Genomic DNA, 24,596 nt, shown 5'->3' with positions numbered 1-24,596 from the left:
TCCCAGCCGCCCTGGGGTATCGCTGGCCTCACACCCTCAGGGGGCCCTCAGGCCCTGTCCCAGGCAAGTATCCACAGGTCTTGCATGTGGGGTGGGGGCTGCATGGCGTCCCATGAGCCCCAGTCCCTGGGGAGTTGGGGTGATAGGCCTTCCTAGGCCACGGCCTTCTGACCCTTCCCTTGCTGGTTCCCAAGGCTCCCCAGACCTTTCCAAGGCTCATGTTTCTGTTTCAGCGCACGTCCTTGAGTAGATTTATGAAAGACTGGCCCCACCACCCCCAGCGTGCCTCAGCAGATCTCCTGTGCGTAGGGGCACCCCATCCTGGGAAGCGGGGACCACGGCCGGTGCCCACTGACACTGCTCCCTGGGACCAGGCCAATGAAGGGTTCAGAGTCTTGGCTACATCTCCAGCAGATGTTCCCCTGTGCGGGCCCTCTCAGCCCTGCCGGGCCTCGCTCTCACAGGGGGCAGTAAACGCAGGGGTGTCTCCAGCAGTCACAGCCGGCCTCCTCCCACTCCCACACGTACCAGGCAAGGAAGCCCCAGATACAGCATGTCCAGGGTGTCGGGTGGGGGTGAGGAGACATTTCAGACCCACAGACACAGTCTCTACTCCTATCGGGAAATGCAAAACCCAACTGAAGCTGCTTTGTTACAGTGCAAAAGCAGCTTGTCCTTTGTATTGAGTGTAAGCTGTCACTTCACTCAACTCTTGCACCCAGCCAAGACCACCAGAGGGAGACAGAACGACCAAAGAAGGAAGACAGGTTTAGAGGAGATCCTGGCCCCTGGAGTGAGTCCTTCCTCTTACGACATGCATCCTGCTTACATAAGCGTGTGCATCGTGGAGCAGCACAGTTTGGGATAGGAAGAAAAGGCGCTCAGTTTTTCCTGGCCAGGGGAAGCCTGTTTGAAAGTCCTTTAGGAAAACCCAGGGCTCTGCCGGCTTCTCCTCAGCTCTCTGAACAGGAGAGGGGTGCGGGTCCCACAGAGCCATGCCTGGAGCCCCGCCCCCACCCCTTGGGGAATATTATCCTGCACATGGGTGGTGCACAGAGGCTTCTGATGTACTGGCCTGGCCCCACGTGGTCTCGTTAACTCCAAGACTTGTGCCTGCTTCTCCCTGGGGTCTTGGAGGGGACTGCTGGGTGGAGCTGGAGCACAGGTGCAGGTGGGGTGTGGGTGTGCACCCACGAGGCCCCCCACTCTCTGCACAGACAGGAGGCCCTGGGTGCAGCCCCCATGCCTGACACCCCAGCCTCTGTGTAACAGTGGTAAAGTTCCACAGTTCTACCCAGCCCTCAACAACCCCATGAAGCAGACCTCATGGTCCCAATTTCACAAATAAGGACCATCCAAGTGGGGTCAAATGATCACTGTCACGATGCAGGTGGTCAGCCTTTCCGAGCCCGCCACATGAGGACCTGTGTTATGACAGAAAACATGGAGCTCATGGGGTAGAGGGTGAGGCTGATGTCAGTCCCACAGTCACAAGATTAGGCATCAGGAAGACCACGGCAAACAACAGGAAGGAAGGATGCAGCCCCAGGAAGCCTGCCCTTGTGAGGAATCGGGGCATGGGGAGGGGTGGTGGAGGGGCTGCCCTTTGAGCAGAGGTCTGAAGGTCGCAAAGGTATCAACAAGTCATAGAGGGAAGGAGGAGAGAGCTTTCCAGACTGAGGCAAGACAGGTGCAAAGGCCCTGGGGTGGCAGGGCGAATGGCACCTTAGGAGAGCCACCAGATGTCCAGATTGCCTGGGCACAGGGGGTTGGATGGCAACTAGAAAAAGTCAGGGCTACAAAGAAAGCACCGGCCAGATGTGAGGACCCCAGAGCCATAACAAAGACTGTCATTCCAGGATATCAATCAGGGAAGTGGCCCAACTGCTGTGTCCTTAGAAACCAACTCTGGCTGCAGAAAGGCAAACAGCAGCAAGGAGGGAGAAAGCAGTGTGGAGGCCACTGCCCCAGTGTAAGCAAGTGTGCGATGCAGTGGTGTGGGCCAGGGTGAAGACAGAGATGGAGAGGGCGACGGAGTGGGATTGGCACCAGAGGATCCGTTCACAGGACTGAAAGTGAACTGGAGTGTGAGGTGAGGACAAGGAGGGCTGGACAGCTGGTTGCATGACTGGATGAGTGAAGCGGCCACTCACTGGGAAGGGGACCCTGGATGAGCGCTGACCTTGGGGGTGGGGATTCTGGGCAAGTTTAGCTGCAGGATCTGGGAACCTTCACAAAAAGCTCGGTAGGCAGCTGGTCTCAGAGTCCAGGTGAGAGACACAGATTTGGGAACGAACTGTGTGCAAGTGCCAAAGGTACCCCAGGCATGGATGGATCACCAAGGGCGGGTCACCGGCAAGGCGGAGGGAGGAGGCCCCAGGTCCCAGCTCTGCCAAGGGGCAAGAAAAGAAGAGGCTCAGAGAGGGAGGGGTGCCCATCTGTGCCCATGCTGGCAGGAAGCCAGCTATGAGGAGCCCACATGTGTTGGGCATAGTGACGAGGAAGCCAGTCATAACCTTGGAGAGCTGTTCAGAGGAGACTGGTCCAGGCTGGGGGTGGGTTGAGGAGTGGGGGAGGCGCAGACAATGAGGCAGCCATTCCCAAATTCTGTGCATGAAGGAGAAGGTGGAGTGGTGGTTGTGGGTGGAGGCAGAGGAGGACAGGAGTGTTAGAAGCTAGAGGAGGGGAGAGTGGAAGACACGGGAGGGGAGAGACATCAGATTGCGTGAGGTTCCAAACTGCACAGGGGACCTGGCCTCAGCTGGAAGGAGAGGCTACAGCTCCAATGGGACAGGACGGGGGAGGAGAGGCACTGAGACCACCAAGCCACCCAGATTAGTAGAAGAGGCAGACCCTGGGGAGGAGGTCTGGGATGGAGATGGATATCAGAGCCCTGCAAGTGGGGTCTCACGTTGGACCTTCTGCAGCAGAGCTGAGGTATGGCCTCTCACCCTGGAAAGGCTCCACCTGCTTTGAACGCCTCCCCAATCGCACCAGCCTGTCCCAGGGCCAGACTCTCCATCATGCAGTGGCCTGTGCCTCCAAGACGCTCAGTTAAAGAAGATCCTATAAGACTGACGGGAAGGAGAGGCTGCGCCTGGGCCTGCAGCACAGGTGGGGCTGTCACTGAGGGAAAGGATCTGGGAGCTCCCCGGAGTTGCACTTTAAACACCACCCAGCAAGATAAAGTCACTGGCTGCCAGGAGGCAGAGAAGCTATAACAGAGAGTCAGGGAAGGAAGGTCAAAGCCAGGCTTGAAACAGTGCATAGATGTGCCCCAGACAGGTCCTCAGCATAAGCCTGTATCAAGAGAATGACTTCCCAGAAAAAGCATGATAAATCAAAACACCAGCAAAAATAGAAGGCACATGCATAGGCTGTTCACTGCAGCACTATCTGTAATAGCAAAATCTGGAACACACCCAGAGGTTCCCGAACAGGGGACGCCCATTAGCACAGGGGAGTTCTCCAGAACATCCTCCACATACCGCTGTGCACAGCACAGAGCTCCGGCATCATCTCCAGAATCTAGTATTAAGTGAAAAAAGCAAGATGGGAAAAGGGGTGTCGAACTCACTACCATTTACCTAAAAAGGTGGGAGATATGCTTACGATAAAAATATGCAAAATGTTAACACGGTTATCTACACTGGGAGGGAAGAGACTGGAGGAGGGTGCCAAATAGAAAAGGAAACGAGTTGCTTTGCCTACACCGTGCCATATATTTGACTTTAGAACCATGCAAGTATTTTATATAACTACAAAACAAAATTAAATGAAAAAAGCAAATTCCTAAGAATTAAAAGAAAATGAAACAAATGAATCTAAATGTGCATCCATTTGTGACATAATCACACAGGGAAGGACTATTCCAAGTGATTTTAAAGCACAGTCATTTCATTGCACATCCCTGTGGGCTACACTCTAAAGATAAAAGTAAATGCAGATAAATTGCAAACTGTATCTATACTGACTTGTCCTCAGCAGTGTTGGTATTGTTATTCTGAGACTGCTGTAATGCATAATTATGTTGGTGTCCTTGAGAATGAGATTTTGAGGCTCGGGAGAAAGATTGTAGAAATGTGAGAACCCTACAGCCCTGACAAAGTATCGGTATGAATCATGACACATTTCATCTTTGAAATACATAGTATATTAGTTATGTTTTGCTGTATAACAAATTACCCCCAAAATTTAGTGGCTTAAAACAACAAACCTTTATTATCCCCCAGTTTCTGTAGGTTGGAAATCTGGGCATGGCTTCCTTGGGTGCCTCTGGCCCAGCTGAGGGTCTCTAACGAAGCTGCTGTCAAGGTGTTGACGAGGGCTGGAGCCATGGTAAGTAAGGCCTGAGTAGGGAAGGGTCCACTGCCAAGTTCCCTCACGAGGCTGCCGGCCAGAGGCAACTGTCCTGTGCCACGCTGGCCTCTCAATAGGGCAACTCACAACCACAACATAGCAGCTTGGTTTCCTCAGAGACAGCAAGTGGGAGAGAGCAAGAAACTGTTACAGGGACAGAAGCCACTGTCTTTTTGTAACCTAATCTTGGAAGTGACATCCCATCACGTCTGCCACATTCTGCTTGTTAGAAGCGAGTCAGTAAGTCCAGCCTACACTCAAGGGGAGGGGATAACCCAAGGCCATGAGGACTAGGAGGTGGGGTTCGCTGGGGCCATCTCGGAGGGTGCCTACCACATGTACGTATTTCCTACCTCTGACCAAATCTGTAGCACTGCACACCCACAATGCCCAGATTATGGTGTCTAAATGTTATCTCACAGGGCTCCTTAGAGAAATAACTAACTGGTTCCAGTGCTGGGGCAAGAAATATTTAAGATGATCCTGGAATATTCAGTCATAGCAGAAAACAAGGAAGCTATCAAAGACTACTGGGGTCATATTGACAGGACTCAGAAACCAACCTAAAGAGGCTGCCACTGGCCACAGATGAGACAATTTAAGCATCAATAGACATGATAACTACAGCACACTAAGACATCAACTGTGTGTCAACCCAAGACTTCCGAATGCCAGCACATACAACCTCACTGGTTATCTTTAGAGGCTGTTAAAGAAACTCATTAATTTTAAATTTTTTAAATAAAGAGAAAGAATCAAGCATTTAGACTGCTTTTCTGATATGAACTATAATCAGGGTGACCAAGTACTTAATAAGGGAAAGTTTCTTTGCACAGAATTCCAGCTAATCAATGACAAGGAGATGATGAAGTGAGACCACCACCATTCCACAACCTCTAATCAATTAGTGGGTCTAGACAATGGTCATTAATGGCTGCTAATGTCACCAAAAGAGAGTCAAGCAGATATCATGAGCCTCCTGATAGAAGATACAATAATACTCATGAAGGTTTTGCCCAAACAGTCAAACTGAATCTGATAAAGCCTCTACACCTAAAAAAGCCATTTTACAGGACAAAGAGGACAGAAGAACATTTTACAGGACACAGATGACAGAGGAACATTTTAAACAGCACTGTGAGAGTACAAACAGTAAAATTCGGACTGTAGCAAACTCCAAAAGTGACACAGATTCTTCCACAACATCAACAACAACAAAAATGTAAGAAAGAAAAAAGAGAGATGGATGGAGAGCCTATCAAATAAGAGACGGAAGAGGATTATGAAATATGTCAACCAACCTCAGTGCGTGGACGGACCTCTTCTGGATCTGCACTGAAACAAGCGCCCTGTAAACTGGCAAAATGCAAACACTACTGGGGTACTTAAGGATGTAAAGAAATGATTGTCAATTTAATTTTAGTCATGATAATAGTCAGAGTTATTGTTAAAAACAGAGTTTCTATATTTTAGAAATACATATTCAAAATATTTAAAGAGGATATGACGTGAGGTCCAAGATTTGCTTTAGAATAATCTGGAAAAGGGTGGGGGTGTAGACTGAACACCACGGGCCGTGAGCAGGTAAACACTGAAGCTGGTGAGGGGGACATGGTGAGGGGCATAGTATTCTCTCTACTTTTGTATATGTTGGAAATTTTTCATGATAAAAAAATAAAAGAATGGATCTTTCAAAAGGTGTTATTATTTTTTAATAAGGCAAATCCCCCCATTATAGACCATTGTTCCTTATGTTCTCCCCAATCCAATTAGACAAGAGGAAGAAGACAAAAACAAGAAAGGAAGAAGCGAAAATCATTCTTCTTTGCAGATGGTGTGATTGCATGCCAGGAAACACCCAAGAAAACAACCAAAAATCTTTTTTTAAAAAAATGAGACTTCATTTTTTAAAATGAAAAATTAAAAAAATTTTTAAGTTTCATTTTTAAAATGAAAAAAATGAGACTTCAATGCATTGGTTACAAATTTAATACATAAAAAAAATATAGCTTTCTTTATACCTACAAATAGTAACTAGCTAGAAAAAACAATGAAACAAAAGATAACACTTAGGGCCAGCCCGTGGCTCACTTGGGAGAGCGTGGTGCTGACAACACCAAGTCAAGGGTTCAGATCCCCTTACTGGTCATCTTTTTTTCAAAAAAATTTTTAAAAAAAAGATAACACAAAGACAATAAAGGAGATAAAACACTAATGAACAGATGAACGAGATGTGTTGAATTTTTATGAATCAACTTTACTGGTGAAGATAAACAAGACTGAATAAATGGAAAGGTAAATCCTTCCTTGGCTGGAAAGATTCTATATTATAAAGCAGATGCTCTTCCCCTAAGTTGATAAATTTAATGCATGCCAAATAAAAACACCAATAGGAATTTTTAGTGTGTCACTAGACAAGCTGATTCTAAAGTTTATATGGAAATATAAATATGCAAAAGAATCCAGGGAAGATCTCCAAAGGAATGATCATGGCAAGAGCAGGAACCTGCCCTATTAGGTAATAAAATGCACCATAAATCCCCAGTAGATAAAGCAGCCTGGGTCTGAAGCCTTAATGAACAATCCCTGTAACAGACCCAGAGACAGACCTGGACACACGCAGCAGGTTAGCGATGCCGTAGGCAGCATTTCAAACCAGCAAGGGAGAGACTCATTGAATAGTTTTGGCACAACTGGTTAGCTGTTTGGGACAAAATGCTTAAAACAAAACTCTTCCTATATCCATACACCAAAATAAATTCCAGACAAAACAAATATTTTAAAAAATTTTACATAAAGTCATAAAAGTTCTGGGATAAAGCTTTATTTAAAAAAATAGTCTTGGTGGGGCCGGCCCAGTGGCGCACTGGATAGTGCGCCGCTTGGGAAGCGCAGCGGCGCTCCCACCCGGGGGTTCGGATCCCATATACAGACCGGTTCCCGCTCACTGGCTGAGCGAGGCGCGGGAGCGACACCAAGGGTTGCGGTCCCGTTGCCGGTCCCCGGTCCGGTACGGGGGCAACACTGAGGATTGCGATCCGTTGCCGGACACAGAAAAAGACAAAAGACAAAAAAAAAAAATAGTCTTGGGCCGGCCCGGTGGCGCACTACTATGCTACAGTGCGCCGCTTGGGAGCGTGGCGGCGCTCCCACCGAGGGTTCGGATCCCACATACAGACCGGTTCCCGCTCACTGGCTGAGCGAGGTGTGGGCGCGGCACCGAGGGTTGCAATCCCGTTGCCGGTCATGAAAAAAGACAAAAAGGAAAAAAAAAAAAAAAAAAAGAAAAACCACTCCTAAACACATGGAACGGGGTCAAAGACATGCATGTGAAATCAGCATGATGCCGCCTCACACCCGTCGGCCAGGGGAGCACAGTGCTGGTGACAGTGTGGAAAACTGCACTACAACACACAACTAAGGGCAGTGTCCTCTGCCCCCTCCTGGAGAGGCACCTGGCCATGTTGATCAAAGTTGGCGTGTCCCCGGCCTGTAGCCCTGCCGCACGCAGGAAGCACTCTGATGGAAGAGCTCACTCCTGAGCACAGAGGCACCTTGCGGGCCATCTCTGCCGCTGCCTGCTGGGAAAGCAGCCGGCAGCTGGTCCCTGAGACTGGTTACCATGCCACCGTGTCCAGGGAACCCCACCTGGCTGCCACCTGACCGTCCAGTGGACCTACTGCTGTCTCCAAGACCTACCAAGAAATGAGAACGCAAAGTGGGGACCCGTGTGGCCACAACAGTAGTCATGTCTCTATGCAGGACGGTCCATGTCAAGGAAATTCTGGGAAGGATTCACAGTAAACTTAATTAGGTGGCTTCCACTGCAGAGAGGGACCAGGGGGCTGGAATGGGGGAGTTTTCTGTGACGTGCAGGCAGAAAAGGGAGACACTCCCTGGGGGTTTCCATGGTAGAATTCACTTTTAACTCTTGTGGCTCTTGGCCTGATCCAAGCAGTATTCTGAGGAATCTTCAAAATAATAATAATAATAAAAGTTTATATTTTAAAACATGTTTAAATCCCTACTCATGCTGTCTGCATGGAGAAACATGATCAAAAAGTCACTTTGGTTTTCATAAACCTCTCGGGAATGCTCCATGTCCCTTCTGGTGCCACAGGTTCACCTTGCCCTTATCCTCCTGCCCCCCACAGGCTGAAGAGGAGGCTGGAGATGCCATCAACTCAGGAGTCTCATCTGAACAGGTTCACCCTGTTGCTCATTTTAAGAGCAAACCAAGTGTTAGATGCTAAGCGCCCACTTTATGAAACCGACAGAGTGGCTTTCTCACTGGGAGGACCCCTAAGAGAAAGATGTGAGAGTGAGCTCGGCCCGAGGTCCAGGAACTGGGGTCCTGTGTCCTCCATGTGGCCATCACGCAGGTATAGGAAGTTGACAGGGTACAGGCAGGTTGTCACGGACCCCAGAGCCCTGAGACTTCAGGCCAAGCAGAATTTTGGTACGAGCTCAGAGCTGTCGGTGGGGTGGTGGGTTTTTTGACATCTCACCTGCGCTTTGGCTGTTAGATCAGGAGAACAAAGTGCGGGAACAGCATATGCTCTGTCTTTCTCTGTTATTTCATACGGAAGCTGCCACTGTTAGGCTCCACTGCTTGGGACCAGCACCAACCTTTTGGTGGTAATAAGCACATGTCTAGCTTTATAGAAAAGTTAGACTTTTACATGTACCATTCGGAGGCATACCGTTGCCAGCCACCCCCTCATGCAGGAGGGGACATCCCCAGGGTGCCCACTGTTCCTCGCTACTTTAGGATTCCTCCTTATGGTTGTGATCTGTGCAATTAGCACTTTCAGGAGGAGGTTTTCTCTGCAGTGTGAACCTTCCCCATCTGAGATGGTCGCTGGACCCCAAGCATTTTCCAACAGAGAGTGATCACGGGGGGCTCTTTGCCTCTGGTGAGAGAAGGCTGTGACCCTGAGCCTCAGAGGGGCCAGGAGCTCTGACTTCTGGAAGGTTCTGCTCCAGGGAACTCCTTGGGACCTGAATGGCATGTTTTCTCTCCTTAAGGCTTTCCCTCACCTTTTGCATGCTGAGGCTGCTCAGAGCCTGGGTTCCAGTCCTGCTCTGCCACTCACTAACCGGTGACCTCAAGCTGATGACACACCGTCTCTGGGCCTCAGTTGATTCGTCTGTAACAGCACTGACCTCAGTTTTGTTACAGTGATTGGTGAGCTGATATATTTAAAACACTCAGATGGTGCCTGGCTCAAAGTAAGCTCCTGCTAGGTTTTACCCATCCTCATTCCAGATGGTGGTGGTGCATAAAGGTGGCTAGGGAGGTAGGAAATCACTTTGGCTAAGCGAGGACCCAGATATGGGTCCAAGTCCAAGCTCTCCTCTTTGTCAGCCTTGGAACCTTGGAAGAGTTACCTTAACCTCACTGTGCATCAGTTTTCTAACATATAAAGGCCATCCCCCATTAATACTCCAGGAAAGTTTCCCTCCAGGACAATTTCTCAGCCCTGATGAGGTGGAAGGCCAGCTCCTCTGTTACACTTGTCCTGTCTTCTCAGAAGGGCAGGTGTTCAGCCTCAGCACTAAACAACCCCAGAAGGCTGAGTGCTCACCAGGTGGATGGGGCAGTGCAGCAGACACCCAGGGCTTGCCCGCCCCACACCTATTTCCAGACCTTCTCCCCTGGCTTCACGGAAAGCTACATACTTGATTCTCCAGCCAACACTGGAGCTTGGGGACTGGTCATGACACAGCTCTGGCTGATGAGAGAACTGTGTGGAAGAGGTCTCCAGAGTCTTTTAAGGTTCAACAACAGCATGTTCAGACTCATGAGGTCTCCTAAGGTTCAATTAGACACTGGGCCATTTACTCAGAAACAGTAAGATCAGTTTGCCAGCTGGACTCTCCCGGGGGAGTCCATGCAGCATCCACACTGCTAGTCTCATTGGGCCCCTGGACGGCTCAGCTGCGAGGGTGCAAAGCCGCCATCAAGAATAGTGTGTGGAAGCCATCTGGCTTCAGAGCCTCACGTTCCCAGGAGCCAGTGTCTCTCACAACCACTCTATGGCAGTAGCTTCCAGGGTCCCCTTCAAAGGACACCCCCTGTCACAAGAGCCGCCATTGTGGGAAGGCTAAAATTCTGTACCCCAATCCCCATTAAAATTCCCTGTGTAGATACAGTCTACCACTGAGAGTCGTCTATACCATGAGCAACATTGCCTAGTGAGTGACACAGTGGACATTCCACCTTCCAGGTTAGTCAGGGAACGGACTGAGAAAGTTAACACCAGGTCAAATTCTCCTGCAGAGAATCCATTCCTCACTACCCACAGAAAACCCTCGCTCCCCTAGTGCAAAGGGGAAGACACACAGCTGGTTTGTACTGTCGCCCTTCTCCCCTCTTCCTCCTGCTTAGAATGGGGGAAGCGATGGCTGGAGCTATGCAGACACTGTGTGACAGTGAGGTGACCAGCCTGAGGACAGGCCAAGAGAAGCAGAAACACCAATCCCAATGTCACGAAGCCACCAAACAAGTAGCACTCACCTCTGGACTTCTTTACGCAAAACACACGCTCCCCTATTTGTGCAAGCTAATGTGAGGTGGGCATTTTAATATTGCACCCAAATGCATTCCTAACTGATAAAGGTGCTTAATTTGGAAATGGTTTTCCCACATTCGTTACATTCTAGGGTTTTTCATCATTATGATTGTCTCTTCCTGTCACTAAGAAAGATTTTTGGTCCATAAAGGCTTTGTTGAATATGAATTCTCTAATATTAAGGAGTGTACTTTTGCTTAAGGTGTCTACATTTTCCTAATAATCAAAGGGTTTCTCTCCTACAGGAACTAACTAAATTAAGGTTGTCCACATTGGTTTGAGGTGGTCACAGCAGTTTTTTTTTTTTTGAGTTTATGTATTTTTAATTGATATGCATTGATTGTACTTATTTATGAGGTACAGAATTATATTTCAATACTTGTATACAATATGTGATGATCAAATCAGGGTAATTTGTCATTGCAAAAATTAATCATGTCTTTGTGGTGAGAACATTTGAGATCCTCTCTTCTAGCCATTTGAGAACATACGATAAATTATTTTTGATTGTAGATGCCTAGCACTACTGTATAGACTAGAACTTATTTTTCCTACCTAGCTGTAATTTTGTATGCATTAACCCACCTCTCCATAACCCCCACACACATACACAAGCAATTTTAGCAAGTGCAAAATTGGTTTGAGGCACCCCATTGTTTTGATTTGGTTTGGAACAGTCTGAAGTGGTATGCAGAATTGAGTTCTGGAATGCTAGAAGCTAAAGTCAAAGGCACCCTGGGCATTGATATTGTTTCCCGATCCCTCTATCCTCCCTCCCCTGCAGATATGAGCTTGTGCAAGAGCCAAGCAAGTTTAATGCCTGGATCATCCCCCTGGACAGTTGAAGGTAGTTGTGGCTGAATGACGCCATGATATGTTGAAAAGTGAGTTTCTTGGATGCCTGAGACACCACCTCACTGAACCCTGGCTTCTGACCACCAAGGAAAGTGGTGCAGAGATGTTCTGCACACACCCCTGCTTATGGGAGGGGCTTCCTACAAATCAGGAACCTGACCAAACCCTGCTGCGGGAGGTGGGGGTGGGGGTGGTCTCTTCCTGCCAATCATTAGGTCCTGGAAAACTACAATTAGCCAGTTGGGTTGGAATCATTATAACCTGTTGTGACCTGACAAAAGCCAGTTTGAGCCAATTTGAGACAGCTTAAATATACCTAAAACCACACGTGAACTGCGGGGCAAAACCTACTTGAGCCTATTTGAATTGGTCAAAATGGAGTCAAATCTATTTGAATTGTATAATATTGGTTCTGACAGTTCAAACAGATTTTCATCCAATTTGACATTAAGCCAGTTAACAACAGTCAAAATTGGTATGAGCCAGTTAATCCATTTTGAACCAGCTGGAACTGGTTTAGCCTGGTTCAAACTAGTCCCTTAAAAGGGAATTTGGGGGCTTCAGTTTCCCAGGTTTCAGAAAAGCAGAGTGGGAAAGGTTAAAAAGTCATTTATTTCTGAAGACTGATCTACCTTGCTCCATAAATATTCATAAGAATTAATTACCAGCTTATTGAAATAATTAATAAAATTCACATTGTTTATTATAACACATTAGCAGGGGCAGGAAACATTCTCTAGCAAGGAGACGGATGCTACTTAAGAGGCACTTTACTCTGACGTTGGACACCAGAAGCACCCACAGGGTCTCCTAACGGCCCACAAGTTGCCCGATGCGCTGCAGACTACCCAATCGGCTCCCTCAACAGCCACGCAGCTGCGCTCCCCACACCAACCCAGACCCAGAACAGATCAATTAGTTTGTTCTACACTGACTGCTGAAATGTACTATTAATCTCCTCAAAAACGATGGGAGGGTAAAGGGAAATAAAGAGTCTAAAACAAGAACAACAGCCTGAATTTGGATGCAATTATATCCACCCTGATCAAAAGTGTTAGATCATAATGAGCTGCTTATCCAGACACATTCAGTCTGTTAATTCAGTCATCAGTGTCATCTGTGATGCAATTAGCGAAGGTGTAATTAAATGAGATGGTCCACTGCTCCTTGCATCAAAGTGGGCACATCAGCAGGTCCTCTCCTCCCCACTCAGGGGGTCCAACAACCAAATGCCTGAGCACCTTGCTGGAAGGTGTGCCTTCTACATAAGCTTTGCTGGAGAAAACCGAAAGGAAAAGAAAGCACCATTTGTCCTGACATAAAACACAATTGCCCCGAGAGATAACATTCAAAGTCACTTACCAGCCACAAAACTTGGAAATGATGCCACCTTCTTTGTCTGTTAGGGAATATGGAGAAATAAAACACATTCCAGGTGTAAGCAGATGGCCCATAAGATGTAGGCTAAGAAGGACTAAGCTGTGCACCATATGAAACAAGCTAACCCCAGGAGCGACAGGTGTTCCAAAGAAGTCAGCTCCATACAGCGAACCAGTCTCATTCAGGCAACATGATGTTTGGGAGGGGCATGAAAGCCCACCATCTAAAATTAGGGACCTTCAGGTTAGCATGTCGGGGATCCAAGGGAGCCTAGAGACCATACAACCCAATGGACATCCACCTGGTGGGCATGGGGGCTGCCTCGCATGTGGTTAAAAGCAAGAGCAAGGAGCTTGGGTGCCACTGCCTGGAGGGGCACAGTTATTTCAGTTAGAAAATCTCATCTAAACTATGTTACTCAGAGAAGGGAGATAACCTGCTTAAGTCCTCATTTTAATAACCTACATCATGGCAGTGGTTATACGGGATTGTTTTTTAAAACCATGCTTTTGGTTTAGAACAGTGATTCTCAACCAGGATGATTTCTGTCCCCCAGGGGACATTTGGCAGTGTCTAAAGACTTTTTGGTTGTCACACTGGGAGAGGGGTTGCTACTGGCATCTAGCAGGTAAAGGCCAGGGATGCTGCTCAACATCCCACAGTGCACAGGAGAGCCCCCAAACAAAGAATCATCTGGCCCTAAATTTCAATGGTGGGATGGTTGAGAAACCCTGGCTTAGAACATGGTTATCACACAATGGGGTAGAATGAGTTTCTATCAAATCAGGGAGCACCAATGATCCCCCTCCACACACGTACACCATCAGTGACACATAAAACTCCACAGGGTGGCCTTAAATCAGCAAGAAAGGCTCTTTCCTCCTTGTCCACCAGCCAGGGTGCCCCCTACTCCTCCCCAACATGCAATGTGGCTTGACCTGAGCTCCCCGTCCCCAGGCACTGGGTGACAGCTCCACACCAAGGGCCCTGGCCCAGAACTTTCCTCCTTGGAAAAAATTACCTCTGGGATGTTGTTATTGTCAGCGGGTCCATTGAGATCAGAGCGCTGCTGCTTCCTCGGCTGCTCCAAACCATTGCAGACCTGGAAACCGGGAATTAAAGGCTGTTTTTATATGTTAGAGAAGTAAACCAAGATACAAAAACTGGACATGCAATGGGATACAGTTTTGTAAAATGCGTGTGTACGTAGGCATGTGTGCAGAAATATGTGTCTGTGTGTGTGCATAAATATATATTTAACTATACTTAAACTGTTATATAGTTAATACATATAATTTTACACTCCTAAAAAAGTTTTTCTTTATTTAAAAATTTTATTATTTATTGCAATCATCTGTAATTGTAGTAAAATGCACCTAACATAAAATTCATCACTTGAACTGTTTTAAGTGTGCAGTGGAGTGGCATTAAGTACATTGACACTGTTGTGCAGCCGTCACCATCTCTGTCTCCAGAACTCTCTTCATCTTCCTCAGCTGAAACTCTGTCCCCCTCCCAACCACCGCCAACTGCCATTCTTATCTCTGTCTCTGTGAGTGTGACAACTCTAGAAACCTCATAAAAGCGGAATCAGACAGTATTTGTCCTTTGATGACTGGCTTAATTCATTTAGCATAAGGTCCTCAAGGTCCATCCATGGTGTAGCATGTGTCAGAGTTTCCTTCCTTTTCAAAGATGAATTATATTCCACTGCACTTGTATATCACATTTTCTTTATCTATTCATCCATGGACACTTGGGTTGTTTCCACCCCTTGGCTGTTGTGAATGACACTGCTGCGAACATAGGTGTGCAAGTACCTGAGATCCCGCCTTTACTTTTTTTGGATATAAACCCAGAAGTGGAATCACTGAATCACACGGTAATTCTATTTTTAATTTTTTGAGGAATGCCCATACCATCTTCCACAGTGACCGTGCCATCTTACATGCCCACCAAGAGTGCCCAAGGGATAAATCATATGTTTACAAAACCTAAATTATTGGATGAGAAGAAATGCAGATTATACTGCTACAAAAAATAAATGCCCCATGTACGTGCCATGAGTCTTCTCTTAAAGAAGACATCAAGCTGTACTTGCCTTCACTTCACTTAATACATTTGAGGTTTGGGTATATTTTCTTAGTTCCTTAGTTCCTTAGAAGGTAGACTCTAGATCCAGAGCACCAAAACCACCGTCCAAACCCCAAAGGGGATTCTGGTAAGCCAGCTGGTGAAGTCAAGTTCTAGAACTTTCTGGAAATAAATTATCAAGCAGTAATAAAAATAAAAATAAATAAAAATGATGGTGATAACAATGACATTGATGATAATATGTTACATTAATGTAGCATTTTAGGGCTTATGAAAGCCTTTCATGTAGTTCCGGTCAAAATGGCAGAATAGACGGTTCCCAGCGTCACTCTCTCCCACAAATCAACCAACTTACAACTATAAAAATGTGGTAACTATAAAAATGCAACATCAGCCAAGCTGGGGCTGCTGGAGCTCAGGGGAAGAGGAGGAGAGACCTACAGAGTTCATGAAAGGGGAGAGACCATGATGAGAGAAAGAAAAAACTGCTCTGAGCATTTTGGACCATGGCCACTTTAATGCTGGAGCTGCTGAGTGGATGGAGCAGGAGCCGGCAGAAGCCACAGCTGTGCCCTTCAGATGGAGTTACTTGGAGGCGGCAGGGGAGAAGAGGGTCTTGGTGGCCCCCAGGACAGCAAGACCACTAATAGGGTTCCTGTGGACTCATGCAGGAGCAAGGAGCCAGAACAAATGAAAAAAGGGGAGCCATTCAGAGGCCAGTGAGTCATCACAAGGGACCAGCACAGGGCCCGTCCCGTGGGAACTGTTTGGAGCACGGGTGGTGGGGCAGACAGGCCCATCAGGAAAACACTGGGACACAGCAAGGACAGCCAATCCTCCCCCCAATCAGCACAGGACCACTCAGAGGAGACTGGTCGGGAATGCAGAATTGCATTGGGTGCAGTTTGATGAAAAAACTCAGGCCCAGATCAGAGTTTCTACACAACCCAGGTGCACCAAGTCTCTGGAGAGCCAGAAGTACCTACAAGGTCAACCATTAAACCCTGAGCTGCACAAAAAGCCTTCCTAGGGAAACAGCAGCAAAGCAGCAATTTAGCTCAACCACACAGCTCAAGTACTCGTTCCCACAGGAAGTTCCCCCATGTTAGAAGTAAGCAAAGGACAACAAATTAGTTCCAGCCCAGGCACACTACCACTGCCTTCGGGGCCTGCCGGGAGACAGGACCCCCACCCACAACCACTCACACCACCAGTGCCTCAGGGCCTACCCGGGGGCCTGGGGCATGTAGCTGGGGACCAGACTCACCTCCCACAATCAGGCACACCACACCAGTGCCTCGGGGCCCACCCAGCAACCCAAGGTATGGAGCCGGGGACCAGACTCACCTCCCACAACCAGGCACTGTGCCAGCACCTAAGGGCCAGCCTGGGGACCCAGGGCATGGAGAAGAGGACCGGACCCACTTCCCACAACCAGGCACACTGTGCCAGCACCTCAGGGCCCACCCAGGGACTCAAGACATGGAGAAGAGGACCAGACCCCCACCTCCCACAATCAGGCACTGCACCAGCACCTCAGGGCCAGCCTGGGGACCCAGGACATGGAGAAGAGGACCATACCCACTTCCCACAACCAGGCACCATGCCAGCACCTCAGGGCCCTCCCAGGGACCTGAGGTGTGGAGAAGGGGACCGGACTCCCCTCCCACAACCAGGCACACTGTGCCAGTGCCTCAGGGCCCACCCGGCATAGAAAAGAGGACCAGACCTCTCTCCTGCGACCAGGCACACTGCACCAGTGCCTTGGGGCTTGCCTGGGGACCTGAGGTATGGAGCTGGGGACCAGACCCACCTTCCACAACCAGGCACTGTGCCAGCACCTTGGGGCCTGCCTGGGGACCCGAGGCATGGAAAAGAGGACCAGACCTCCCTCCGACAACAAGACACACCACACCAGCACCTCAGGGCCTGCCTGGTGACCCAAGGTATGTGGTCGGGGACTGGACCTCCCTCCCACAACCAGGAACACAGTGCCAGGGCCTCATGGCTCGCCTGGGGACCTGAGGCTTAGAGCCAAGGACCAGATACTCCCCACAACAAGGCACACTGCCAGCACCAAAGGAGCATGCCAAAAAACATCACCTCCATGTGGGTGGCCCACCACAGCCACCACAATAACCATGACTGCTGTGAAAGTGGCTAGACGCCACAACCACCACGCAGATGGTCCGCCAGCCACTGGAGTGCATTCACACAAGGAGAGTCACCAGCAGAGATAAAGAAAAGAAGAGGATGTCTCACAAAGCCCATTTCAGGGTGACAGAAGAAGCATCTGCTCAATGATAATACTGGGGGACCTGAACACACCTCTCAGCATTGGACAGATCATCCATGCAACAAATCAAGAGTAACCATTATTCTTTCAGAGGGAGAGAAGAAATCTAGGTTTATCAGAGAGGAGAGGGGGGAGGGAGAGGGGGATTGGGAGATTGAACAAGGGGCATAAAGAATAATTATGATTTGTAACAATATACATGCTAGTAATATTGATTTGATCAGCATATCTCAATGTTGAACCCCAAAAATATGTACAATCAATTTTGATTCAATAAAAGTTATTTAAAAAAAGAAAAAGAAAAAGAAAAAGCCTTTCACATCCGAGATGACTATTTCCACTCCTGCTTTATAGATGAGAAACTGAGGCTCCAAGTCTTGGGTACATGCAGGTGACACAGCAAGGTGCAGCCTCCAGTCCTTTTCCCTGACCTAGACTGTGACTGTCATGTTCCTTGATGGAACTCTCTCTCTCTGGAGGGTTGAGAGAAAAACTAAAGGACCTGGGACCATCCTCCCAGTACCAATGGACATAGACATGCCCCAGCAGTCACAACAGTTCCTGGCTAAGCATCCCCTCTGTGGCCACAGACAGCTCTGGATTTCAGAGGTGGCGGATGGGAGGGGACGGCCCAGAGTGGAAGTGGGACTGGACTTGAATGACGGGGCAGAGGGTGGGGAAAGGAGTCTTTGACACTTCCAAAAAGGAAGCTGCACAGGGCTGGCCTTCCTGGAGCTGAGGAGGTGCACGGCGCCACTGGGGCCCAGGCAGGTCAAGGTCTGGTTGTCTCTGCCTCCCCCAGCCCCTCTACCAGAAGCCCAGAGGACTGACCCTATGCCTGAGTCCTGGGAGTGCTCAGGCTGTCCAGGCCACGCAGGCAGGCCCTGACCTTGCTTTGCTATCCTGGGCTGTCCCAAGGCCCGGCTCAGGCTTGTCTGGGACTGCTGCCTCACTCCTCTGCCTTCCAAAGCCCTCCGTCCAGGAGCAGAACTCATCCTTTCCCCACAAGCAGGCTGTGATCCACCCAGGGCTCCACCACAGCAGACCCCATGCTGGCAAAGCCGGGTAGACAGTGCCCCTTTCTGCAAGGCCTGGGGACTACCCTCCAAGGGCCCCACTGGGGTGAGGTTTCTTCCCCCTGCCCACACTGGCTCTGCAGTTTCTGCTACGGCCAAGGTACACCAGGTGAAAGCTCCCAACAGCTGCAACAGGGACTCTCACCTCTAACACCATTCACATCCACCTAATTTGGTATGGCCCCTAGATGACTCTGAGTGCACTTCAGTCTTTCAAGGTGCACTCAAGCACATCAGGACTTCACTCTCTTGTTTGAAGGTTCCCAACACAGTGATCTTCGTGCATGTACTTCATTTCCTGAAGGCTGCTCTGCCTTACTAGGACCTGATCGGGCACTAGTTATCTCCAAGAAAACCCCCAAAGAAACTGACCAACCAACCACCAAGTGAAACCAGGTTAACTACACCCCTTCTACAAATGTTACGGCTGGAAGTGGGATCCAGTGTTTTAGTCAAAGGGAGGGCCACAGATGTAGGGCAACAGACTCTCGTAGGGGTGCTAGACACGTCAGGGGTCAAAGACAACGACAGACAGGTCCCCCAAGGGTTAGGACTCAGCTGGCCATTGTGGTTTTGTGCAACTTCAGGCCAGCACTTGGCCAGGAGGACACAGGCCGGCCCATACCCCCCACAGGCCGGTTGGGGGGCACACTATGGGGTATCCATGGGCAACACGAGGTCTTCTCTGGGCCTGACCCTTTCCTCCAAATCAGCATTTCCACTAACTCCTTCCTAAGCAGGTGCCCACCCCTCACCATGACAACCACATCTCACAATAAACAGTCAGGCTGTTTTCAAAAGAGGCAGGAGGGTGGGCCTGTGAGGCTTCTCCTTGGGAGAGCCCATCTGGTGCTCTGAGTTTCATTTTGGTGGTGGCAGGGGGCGCGGGAAGCTTGGCAGCATGGGACACAGCATCTGAAATTCACACAGTGCAAGGCCAACATGGATTTGGGGCTCTTGGCATCTTAGAGGAGATGCTATTTAAATCCATTTGTGCTCTTCCCAAGGGACAGCAGCCAGCCATATCTCAAAATAAGATAAGCTGTTACCTAAACCCTCCACAGGCAAGACGGGAAGCAGGGTCCCATCCCCCAGCAGGTGACCTCAGTGGGGCATCAGCCATCCATTCAGAAGGCAGTGGGTAAAGCCTGTGAAATTAAATCTGCGCAAGTGGTGGCCCCTCCCCCACCGTGGAACTCTGAGGACAGAAAATTAACGGGTGGTGTGGCATGGACTGGTCATAACGTGCCGGGACCCAGGGACAGCTGTTCAGGGCAGAGATAAAGGCCTGTAATAAAAGTATACGAATGTGAATAAATCACCCTACTAAATATCTTGGCTTCGGTTGGTGAAGCAAAAGCTCAGAGTTTTTAAAGTGTCAATTCTGGTTTTGTCTGCTTGATTAAATGAAAATGCAGCAACATAACCCACATGGCTTTGGATGAAATGACAGCGAACTCGCGTACGCCCACTCGGCTCGCGCCATCTGTAATGAAAGCAGAAGGGCTCCGAGCATGCTCCTGAGTGATGGGCATGTCAGCAGCTCACGTGAGGGACAGAGAGCACCAGCTCAAATCTGGGCGAGCCACCGTTTTGTCACCAGAATGTCCACCTCCTCCCATACGTGGCCCTGTGAATTCCTAGGGCTGAAGAATGACTTGGTTAGGTGCCAGCCTTCTTTGGGAACCGCTTCACACACTCTGTTTTCAAAAGAGCCGGTCATCCCTCTCATCTGAGAGTCCAGCAAAGACCTCTTCCTGCATCCAACTCAGGAGGGGCCAGGAGGGGCGGCCACACCAGCGCTCCAGTGGGGACAGCACCAGGCTCAGATGCAAGGTCCAACTCAGCAGCCGGGACATCTTCCAGAAGCACTTGAATCCGTCCCCTGACATATACGTGGCTCAGAGAAAATTACTCTATTGTTCTTTTCCTTCTGTTCCTTTTACAATTCAGGCCACTCCTGTGATATTTACATTGATGAAAATGGGAGCTTGGATAAAGCATTCATTTTTATAATAGCTGTTCCCATGGGAGTGATCATATCTTTTCAAAGCAGATCTGTGGCTTAAAAGTACCATGACAAGACACACTGGGGAAACCAGCCAGTCAGCCCGCCCTTTAAAATCTCTAGGCAGGCCTGTGAGGGGGGCAGGGAAGGAGAGCCCCTCCCACGATCCCACATCTGGATATTTTATGGAATATAATTACACTAAAAAATGATTCATCATCTATCTAAAATACAATTTTTTATTGTGGTGAAATATGTATAACATAAAATTTACCATCTCAACCATGCTTAAGTGTAGTTAAAATGTTACTAAGTACGTTCATAATGCTGTACAATTATCACTGCCATCCATCCCTATAACTGCTTTCGTCTTGTACAATCAAAACTCTACACCCACCCAAAATTCAAATTTAACTGGGTGGCCTGTATTGTTGTTCACTAAATCTGGCTGCCCTATAGGGGCTGACAGGCTGCTGCCTCCGCTGAAGCCCCATGTGGTCCACTTGGACCTGGCTCTGCTCTCTGTGCCTGCTCACCTGAACTGTCTCCCCCACCACTGACCACTGGGGCTGCCTGGACACATGTTCTGCCCGGTCATTTACTGTCTTTTCACAAAGCCCTGTAAAGGGCAGGCAGTGAGTGGGTGTGCCCAGCCCGGTATTTCAGGACAGGATCCTACTTTTCTAAACTTGCCTCTGCGTTTCAACCCTTCATCAAGCACCGTCTGAAGGTGGGTCTACACAACCAGTCCTGAGCAAGTGCCTGTTGTAAGTCCTGCACTGTGCACCTCTTACTGAGGACGGGAAGACACATGCAATAAAGACCCTGCCTGGGACAGTTCACAGTCCAACAAGGAGACAGAACTCAGCTGTCCTGCCAACCTGAGACCCTCTGTGGGATGAGAATAAACAAATACACGTGCAAACAAAAGCAGGCCCTGTGAGATCAGGCCTGAGGAGCTGAGGAGGTAAGCCCAGAGACTAAGAGCTCAAGGTGTCGGGCCATGAAATTTTTTTCATTTGAGAGTAACCAGAACCCTCGTACATAGATGGTGGGCATGTAAAATGTTCTGTCACTGTGGAAGACATCTGCAGATCCTATGACCCAGCAATTCCACTCCTAGCTATCTACCCAAACGAGCTGAAAACAGGTGTCTACACGAGAACTTGTACATGTGTGTGCATATCAGCACTACTCATGTTTGTCAAAAGTCCATTAGTGGACGAGTGGATAAACAGACTGTGGTCTATCCACTCAATGGAATATCACTCAGCCACAAAAAGGAATGAAATACTTACTCATGCTACAATGGGATAGGCCCTTAAAACAGTATGTGAAGTGAAAGAAGCCAGACACAAAAGGTTACCTATTGTACGATTCCGTTTATATGAATTATCCAGAATAGGCAAATCCAGAGAGACAGAAAACAGATTTGTCATTGCCAGGGGCTGTGGGGAGGGGAAAATGGGTGGGACTGCTTAGTAAGTACGGGGTCTCCTTGTGGGCTGATGAAAATGTTCTGGAACTAGATATTGGTGGTGGTTGCACAACATTGTACTAAATGCCACTGAATTGTATACTCTAAAATGGTTAAAGTAGTTAATTTTATGTTATGTGTGTATTACTACAATTTAAAAATAATGGGGGAAAAAAAGAGTATCCAGAGCCTTCTAAGGGTCTACTGGGATCCACACTAAGACCCATTTGTGGGGAAGCCGGGAGTTCCACTGCTTAAAGCAACAAGTGCTGTGGAACTAGGGAGTATTCCATTTGGTTCCGTTCAATTCTCAAATGAGAAAACCTTCACAACCCTTTCTCAAACTGTTGCTTGGGGTCAGCACAGCTGCTTCTGCCACTGATTCTGCAAGTTTGCTGCAAATGCCTGCAATTTTTCCAACTTGCTAATTAAAAGGCAAGGAGCCCTGTGCACCCAGAGTTTAAAGACAGCAACCCACGGGGGCTAAAAGCAATCACTTGGCTTTATCAGAGGCTCAAGTCTGTGGTTCTCCCAAGGGCCTGACCAGCGACGCCTCCTGTATTTCCATAACTGCCCCCACACTTAGCCTCGAGACCTGCACACACATTCTGGGAATACTAGCTTGACATCTGAAAAGGAATGAAACAAAGGTGCCCAAGTCAGAAGGAAGTTAAGTGACCAACACTAAGTCAGTATTAGACGTCAATTTTCAGGGGTATTTTCTAAATTTCACTTCCACTCGTCTATGTAGGCCACTGTGCCCATTATGGAATTGCTATTACCAGACTGCTGTTCTCCTAATATGAGGAGTCCTCAGTTTCAGTCAATATGATTAGTCCTAAATAATAAACTTGAGTTTAGACTCGACGAAACTGCCTAAGGCTGCAAACAAAGTCCTGTGATTCATAATTTGGAAAATAAGTTTCATCAGATAATATATAAAGAAGCCACCAACCATTCATTTAGCTTTTACTAAATCTACCTGTTCAACTTTTATGAATACACAAAGTAGAATATTTGGTTTTCTTAAACTTGTGGAAAGGAAGAGAGAATAGAAGAATTAGCCATTATCTTAACGGTATATTTAACAATATATGTTTATATTAACGGCACTAACAAGGGATGACCTCGACCACTTTACTATAAGCCAGTAGTCTGTATGATCTATGCAAACAGTCCCAAGAATTTTAATATTCTCCTGTCCCTTGCACTCCTGCCAAGGTGGGATCACGCCCAATACTGGACAACACCTAGAGAAGAGAACAGGAGGCTCCCTTCCCGCTCAGGATGTGGCTGTCCTATCCCTGCTCCTTTCAGCCTTTAGCATCCCCTGAAACCTCCCAGAGATGTGTGGACCCTCCACCTTGTGACCACACACAACAGTGCCCACAGGCCCGAACGGGTGTGGTCAGCTCCTCCACACTGTGTCTACACCACACTAGGTTTCACTGGACCAGATGTTTCTGTTTGCTTGTGTGATACAGCTACATGGGTTCAGACCGCCTCGACTTGGTTTTTTTAGGTGTTGCAAAATGGCTCACACCAGTTAATAGGCCAAAAGGCTTTTCTTCTCTTTATTTCTTTTACTGAAAAACATATAACATGAAATTTAGCATCTAAGCATTTTGAAGTGTTCAGTTCAGTGGCGTTAAGTACATTCACTCTATTGTGCAGCCAGCACCACCTTCCATCTTCAGAACTTTTTCATCTTCCCAAAGTGGAATCTCTGTATCCATCAAACACTAACTCCACATTTCCTTCTTCCCAGCCCTGGCAACCACATTCTACTTTCCGTCTCTATGAATCTGGCTAGTCTAGGAACCTCATCTAAGTGGAATCATGCAGTATTCATCCTTCTGTGACTGGCTTATTTCACTTAACAAATGTCTTCAAGGTTCATCCATGCTGTAGTATATGTCAGAATTTCTTCCCTTTTTAAGGCTGAATATATTCCATTGTATGTAAAAGCCTTTTCTTTTGTACTTTATCACTATGACTGTGGCACAGAGAACAATTCCCCCACAAATACCTGAAAAAATTACCATGCTGTATCTTTGAATATGGGCCAAATTGCCCATATTTTAGGTGGCGGAATCTCTTGGGTTAAGTCATTCAGTTTCATTCTTCTTGGAGTTTGGGGCAGGGAGCGGGGGGGTTAAGCATTAATGAGATATTAAGCAGAAGAACCTTGAGCAGTGATTTCTCTTCATGACCTGCCCCATAACTTGCAAATGCAATCCAACAACGCAGCAGAAAGAGCCCTGACCCACCACCGCCCTTGTTTCTGGAGCGGGTTTCAAGGACTGATGAGTGGCTGGATTGTCCCTCCTCTCTTGAACTGACAATTCTAGAAATCGCTGGCATGCTATCTTTTATACACTTGGGGCCCAATGAATGAACACACAAATGAACACATGAATGAATAAATGAATGCAGCAGGGAATAGATCAGAGCAAGGAAGAGCATCTTCTTCAAT

At 48.1% G+C, this 24,596-nt stretch overlaps 1 protein-coding gene across 2 annotated transcripts in view; it reads right to left on the bottom strand.

Moving 5' to 3' along the window:
* APBA2 (amyloid beta (A4) precursor protein-binding, family A, member 2) overlaps positions 1–24,596 on the bottom strand; it is a 71,065-nt gene that overhangs the window by 36,882 nt on the left and 9,587 nt on the right. For both annotated transcript variants that reach the window (XM_008591548.1, XM_008591549.1), the window contains exons 2-3: positions 14,191–14,271; positions 13,152–13,188 (exon numbers count right to left, since the gene is read on the bottom strand). In XM_008591548.1, the coding sequence (XP_008589770.1) occupies positions 13,152–13,188; positions 14,191–14,271 (118 nt within the window). The remainder of the gene's footprint in view (positions 1–13,151; positions 13,189–14,190; positions 14,272–24,596) is intronic.

Source organism: Galeopterus variegatus, unplaced genomic scaffold (assembly GCF_000696425.1).
Source record: "Galeopterus variegatus unplaced genomic scaffold, G_variegatus-3.0.2 Scaffold7027, whole genome shotgun sequence".
NCBI lineage: Eukaryota > Metazoa > Chordata > Mammalia > Dermoptera > Cynocephalidae > Galeopterus > Galeopterus variegatus.
This window is presented reverse-complemented; position numbering and strand designations above follow the sequence as displayed.